The following is a 6,043-nucleotide window of genomic DNA, read 5'->3' on the forward strand; positions in this document are numbered from 1 at the left end:
CGCAGGCATGAATAGCGTGGGAGATAAAATCTCAAACTGCAATTGTAAATATTACAGTTGAGCGGCAAAAAGTTTGGCAGCTTTCATGTGCTGCTTTTGAATGCGAAATTACCCAAGTTTATAGGGGAGCGCACTAAAAAAAAAATAAATAAATGAATGAAAAAGAGAAAAGAGGCAGCACTGCTCCACTGTCAATTGCTAGGCGAATTTCCTTCAGGCACAACGGATGGCAAAATCCGAATTCTTTGCTGCGACACACAGAGTTTGTCATTATGCCACAAATTGGAATACAAATTGCCTGCAACAAAGCGCAAAACTAGGGAAGTTGTAATTTATTTTGCAGAAAAAGAGGTGACGAAATGACAATAGGAGGGGTTGACTCCAAAAGTGGCGACGGTGAGTGCAGTAGAAATAGAATTTCGTTAGGGTAATACATATAACTATAAGTAGCTTTTTAAGTGGTTAGATTTTTAAGATTTGTGATAGTTTTCAAAGCAGTTTAAGATAGATTTGGGCCTTCTTAAGAATTGAAACCAGTAAACTATTGAGAAAGTATTAAATGTTGCCTACATTAGGCGCATTATTGTAGAGGAATATATAACTTTTGCCTTAGCAAAGGCACTAAACTAATTTGGTACTATTTATATCAGCCCTCGGCCACTCACTTCAGACTTCATAGGTGATGATAAATAATATTATGAAAATACGTGAAAATGTCGGTTTTTGTCTGTCGGATTCAAATCTGTTTTATAATGAGTACTCTTCGATTGAATTTGTCAAATTTTTCACAGTTCCGGCCAAACTGCCGTATTTCGAGGTGTAATTAAAAATCAATTTATCAAAAGAGCCAAAACATTTATTAGTGAAGAATGTATAGAAGAATTCTAGTTTACAGCTACAAAAAATGTGTGCGTTAATATTTATAACCTTAACCCTTCTAGAATAAAATTTGGATGTCATCTTCTAACTCAAATTTCTCAGGCGATCAATTTTTATTTTTCATTATTCCAATTTACATTCGATCCACGATAACCGCTTTTTAAATAGTCGTCAGTGCATCCTTGCATTTCTTGCTGAATTCCAACACAGTGTTGCACTCTTCCGTCTTAGCCCAACGATCGGCAGGACAGTTGTGGAAGAACTCACGTATTACGCAGGCCAGAATAACACCCGGCTTGGGATCGCAGAACTCAGCGCTGGGTTGGCGGAAGATTGGATTGGATAAGAATTTCGCGGTGTTCTCAACGGCTACGAGATGAACACAAACAGATATGAATCTTTTTTTGTAAATCGTGCAACTTGTACAATTTACTCACATTTGCCATGACAGTGATCAAATGCATTAATCATTTCCTTTGCATATTCAGGGTCTGTCTTGAATTTGGTCTCGAAGTGCGTGCGTACCGCAGCCATATTCAAATCAGCGCCTTTCATGAATTGCAGTTTATTGAAGACACATTTGCCAAAGCACGTGCCAGTTATGGCATGATCAACCGTTATATCGACCATTGCCTCCTCATCGTGTTTGATGTATTTGAAGCCTGTCTCCTTGGCACAGGAGTCTATGACCTCTTGATAGCCATCGGGATGTTTGCAGCAATAGTGTATGCGATCCTCCTTAATCGACTCGGGATTGTCGCAGTCGATTTTAAGCGAGTTGCTGAGCTGTGTTGGATTCGCGTTTGTAGTAGAGTGAATTTTAATTTTTTTTATACATTAAAAAATAAGTTGTAATATTACCTTCAACACCAAAATGATGGAAAATATTATCAAAGCTAAATTCTTCATAGCGCAGCTCAGTGGAAAGTAGATACGTCACAATAATTGTTGCTCTCGGTGTTTGCCGCAGTTTCGTGAAAGTTTACATTTTTATAGCGAGCACTATCTATTTGTTAACGCTTTCAAATCAAGCAATGTTCAATTTAGCGAAACTTATTTAATTGTAAATAATTTAATTTAAGTATTTGGTCGTTAAACTCTAGACTAATAGCGAATAAAATGTGAAATGGCTGGCACAAGTAGACAATTTATAAAATATTGTTGTGATTTACACTTACTTTTTTTGTAGTATATATCCAACTTTATGTAGAGTTATGTATACCAGATAAGTTTTTTTTAAATATACTGGTACTGAGTAATACCAGAGAGAGGCTGATTTTAATCAAAGCGTTAAGTATCGTCGTTACTTGTGTGCATTCGGCTCGCATGTGATGCCAATAGGTTGTGACCTGTCATTAGATCTGCAACCTTCTTGCAGTCCTTTCGGGACTGTGCGAGTAAAAAGCATGTGCGTTTTTCTTCCAGGCTTTGAGTTTTGGTATCCTGAATGTCCTTAATGTATTCCATCCTGAACTGTTCCGACTGTCAGCCCTTTCTAAATATCGTTGTATATCATTTTTAGTGACTTACCTACACATGTACTGTTTCGGTAGCCAGACATTGGAAATTTTGTTAATCTCATCAGATATTTCGTTTCCCGGAATTCTTTTGTGGCCTGGACTCTACTACATCTACTGCTTTTCTGCTTCTAAGAACATTCACTGACGTAATGAGATGTAAGAATATTGTTTTAATTGTCGCTTATCGACGTGTATATAGATCGTCTTTTTGCTGAATGTGGACCGCAAAGAGAAATACTGCAGTATTCCGGAAGCTTGAAGGGTTCGTCTGAGATACAGCTCCGAGTATTTGATTCCGGCTCCCAAAATTATTTATTCAGATCTGCCAAATCCTTAAAATATACATTTTCCCATAACGAAGCAATACTTTACTTCTATATTCACATCTTACCAGAAAGTGGATCATAAGGCTTTGATCTATCATGGCGGAATCCCCAAAAGAACTGTAATTCGACATGAAATTTTAAATCAATAAACTAATTGTCTATGAAAATCGATTGTACCAGAGAGAAGTCGTAAAGCTATGGTCAAACTGCTGTAGTTTTTGAAAACGACAGTTAGTCTATTTTTTACGACAGAAAACCATTTACTGTTTTAACATTGTCTGCTGATGCTTGTAACTAAATATTGTTAAGGGATTCAATCATATTATAAAAGTCTAAAACTTCGTTCACTTCAGGTTTTTCAACTTTTTTGCATCTTTTACTTCTGAGCGAAGTGGCTGGGATTGGTTCGGTAACACAAAGAAAAAATATCTGTAAAAGTGAGATCCATCGATTTCGGATCTACGACCTAAACCAACTCAAACCGTCATATTTAGTATACGAGTATCTCAACTTTTCTTGGGCATATGAAATTTGTACATAAGTATATATCCGTATGGAACTAAAGCTAATCGGGTGCAGAGTATGTGTGGCTCTGCTTAACAAAAAAAAAAAACTGAAAGCCTCGTGTTCGTACATTTTCTTCGACTGACCAAAACTTCTTCCTCTTTATTGGAGTTTACAGCGGCGCGTCAGTCGTTCTTTCGTTTCGCTGACGTGGGACCCTAGTCGCGAATGCAACGTCTATTCGTTTGATAGCGAGAAGATATTTTGTCTTACCCTCCTTCACTACCAGACCCATTTGTTTCACATCTTTGTCCAACCTCGAGAAAGCAGAGCTAACGGCGCGGTTGTTATGACCAATGATATCGATGTTATCGGCGTATGCCGGCAGTTGTACACTCTTGTAGAAGATTATATCTTCTCTATTCAGCCCTGTAATAGTAGAATCGCCATGTCTGTAACCTCGTTTGATTCTTCGCGATCCTGACGGAGCTTTTGGTATTGCTCAACGTCACTTTTCTTCATATGTGTCATACTTATTCAAGAAAAAGGAAAACAAGATAGAAATTGGATATCCCAAAGGCTTGGAATAATGCAAGAGATGGCTTCATCCGTCGACTTAAAAGGCTGGTATGTATTCATCCTGGTGATTTGCATCCAAAATATTTTAAATAATTGCGTAATTATTTTGTTATTTTATATCAGTTATCAAAGCTTGTTTACAAAAATAGAAAAATGTTAAATGAGTTAAAAATTTCAATGAAGCTATTGCCTCAATTAAGATTTCATTGATTTAATTAATGGGTCAATTAAATTAGTAATTAAATTGACAGAAGTATTAGTATGTACATTCGAAGGTCATTACCAAAAAAAAGAAATATATTTTTAAATTCAGCTAAAATTTGTATATATTTTTAGCAGAAAATAATACCAGAGGCACAGTTGCTGCGCGCAGTGTTCGAACACCATAACGGAAGAATGCAGCCAAGTGAGTTTTTGTGTCTTGTGATATGTGTGAAGGTGGGCAACTGAAGTTAAAAGGTTCAATTATATTTATATTCATGCCTGAGTATTTTTATTTAGTTATTTTCCAGAGCTTTTGGAGACACGGCTGCCAGCGATATTGGCACGCTCGATGAGAAAAAGTGCAGCAACGCGGTAACGCTTTTGAATATTAGAAACAATTTCTGAATGATATAATATTGATGATATACTTATTTTTGAATTTTTTATGTTACTTTTTCGCTAAATTTGGAATAATGGTCAACAGCGCAAAGGCTGCTGCGACAATTTACATATCACCTTCGATGAGGTAACCGCGAAATGCGTGCTATTACACGAGGACCAAATTCCGGCAGAGGACGATAAAAGCCCCACTAAATTGATTGGCTTTTTATCAGTAAATAATTGTTCAAATTTTTTCAAGAAACAATTAAATACTTATTTATTTTCCTCTGTGCTGGCATAGTGTTTAGTGGAGTGCATTTATAAAAGCCGCAATTATTTGACCAAAGACAGCGAGGATATTGATATGCAAGCAGTGAAGGAGGATGTCGCGGTTACGTATGCGGATCGTCCCAAAGAGCAGCAATATTATATTGAAATGTACGATTATTGTCGCAAAGATGGTGAGTAAACGAAATGTTTTCAAGTTCAAGTAAGTTTATATTTTTTTGAAACCTTTTTGTTTTGATTTTTTTTAAGTTTTTTTTTAATATAATTTTTATAAAAAAATTCTTTTTTAATAAAAAACCTGAATAACTTTTTCTTTCAGCTGCAAAGACTTACGGCAAGCTTAAGGGTAACCCCGCCAGCAAGATTCTCTTTAAGAAAGCCTGCAAACCTTATTACACATTCGTCTATTTATGCCAAGCTGAGTATCATAGGAAGACAACGTGCCCATACTTTATGTGGGAGGGTGACGAAAAAACAACAGCAAAGCAAGAATGTAAATCAGCAAAGGAACAATGTTATAAGATCGATGGTTTAACTCCACCGGAGGAATATGAGTTCGACTCTTAATTCGGTAGTGGTTTTTCCATGCTCTCCTCATATGCCAATTAAAGAAAATATATATTGTTACGTTTTAAAAACGCTTACCATATTTAAGACAAAAATTATTGTTGCTCTCATAAAAATTCCAATAAAGAGAGAATATAATATTGTTTTTATAATTTTCGTTAAATATTTATTTATTAGACGGAGCTTATCTTAAGAATTTACTTCCCTTCTAACTAAAAAATCTACTTTCTCAGTAAGAAGTAGAAAACTGGGGATAACAGTAAGTCTGAGGCGTAACCACAACCGACTAAGATTGTTAGGTAATTGCATCGTTGTAACTCTCTTTTATAAGGAGACGGTCCTACCTTGGAATACTCAAGATTCATTGAAATGCCTTTAGAAATCCTTTATTTTTGCAATAAGTTGGAAGTTTAGCATAATCAGAGTATCCCGATTTAGGTCAAAGGCGCACCATGTTCGATAATTTGTTGGTATTTTGTAGATAGTTTCATAGTTTCATAACGTCACTCTAAGAGAATTCTCTGTTCCCTAAAAAAGAACTGGGCATACCTTGAGGAGAGTTTTTTCACTGCAAATTCATTTCCCTTAAAAAGAACAAGTAGCCATTATACATGGCCACCTCTGGTTGTCAAATTGCCACCATAAGGTTGATACGTAAGTGCCTCCCAAACCCCGAAGTGTCTACCGAGTTACTATCGATATATGTGATCTGGTGTTGTCCTGATGGAGCACAATGTCTCCACTATTGGCCAGAATTGCCAGCTTCTCGGCCATAGTCCATTTGTTGATACAACA

General features: G+C 36.3%; 2 protein-coding genes across 2 annotated transcripts; one reads left to right on the forward strand and one right to left on the reverse strand.

Moving 5' to 3' along the window:
• Positions 1-814: 814 nt before the first annotated feature.
• Positions 815-1,865, reverse strand: LOC105229974 (general odorant-binding protein 68). Its single transcript, XM_011210512.3, has 3 exons — positions 1,741-1,865; positions 1,317-1,665; positions 815-1,248 (listed from the first exon to the last, which is right to left on the reverse strand). The coding sequence occupies exons 1-3, from the start codon at positions 1,786-1,788 to the stop codon at positions 1,040-1,042; spliced, it is 606 nt and encodes a 201-aa protein (XP_011208814.2). The 5' UTR covers positions 1,789-1,865; the 3' UTR covers positions 815-1,039.
• Positions 1,866-4,307: 2,442 nt separating this feature from the next.
• On the forward strand, positions 4,308-5,373 carry LOC105230024 (uncharacterized). The gene is made up of 3 exons (XM_049452612.1): positions 4,308-4,384; positions 4,497-4,854; positions 5,001-5,373. Exons 2-3 carry the CDS (start codon positions 4,758-4,760, stop codon positions 5,246-5,248), a joined length of 345 nt encoding a protein of 114 aa, XP_049308569.1. The 5' UTR covers positions 4,308-4,384; positions 4,497-4,757; the 3' UTR covers positions 5,249-5,373.
• Positions 5,374-6,043: the final 670 nt, after the last annotated feature.

This window comes from Bactrocera dorsalis, chromosome 3, assembly GCF_023373825.1.
Source record: "Bactrocera dorsalis isolate Fly_Bdor chromosome 3, ASM2337382v1, whole genome shotgun sequence".
NCBI lineage: Eukaryota > Metazoa > Arthropoda > Insecta > Diptera > Tephritidae > Bactrocera > Bactrocera dorsalis.

Excerpts from the sequence above, each read along its gene's own strand:
- LOC105230024 (XM_049452612.1), top strand. The coding sequence starts at position 4,758 with ATGCAAGCAGTGAAGGAGGATGTCGCGGTTACGTATGCGGATCGTCCC. Across the intron at positions 4,855-5,000 it reads CGATTATTGTCGCAAAGATG|CTGCAAAGACTTACGGCAAG; the intron begins GTGAGTAAACGA and ends TTTTTCTTTCAG.
- LOC105229974 (XM_011210512.3), bottom strand. The coding sequence starts at position 1,788 with ATGAAGAATTTAGCTTTGATAATATTTTCCATCATTTTGGTGTTGAAG. Across the intron at positions 1,666-1,740 it reads CCATCATTTTGGTGTTGAAG|CTCAGCAACTCGCTTAAAAT; the intron begins GTAATATTACAA and ends AATCCAACACAG. Across the intron at positions 1,249-1,316 it reads TGATCACTGTCATGGCAAAT|CCGTTGAGAACACCGCGAAA; the intron begins GTGAGTAAATTG and ends TTCATCTCGTAG.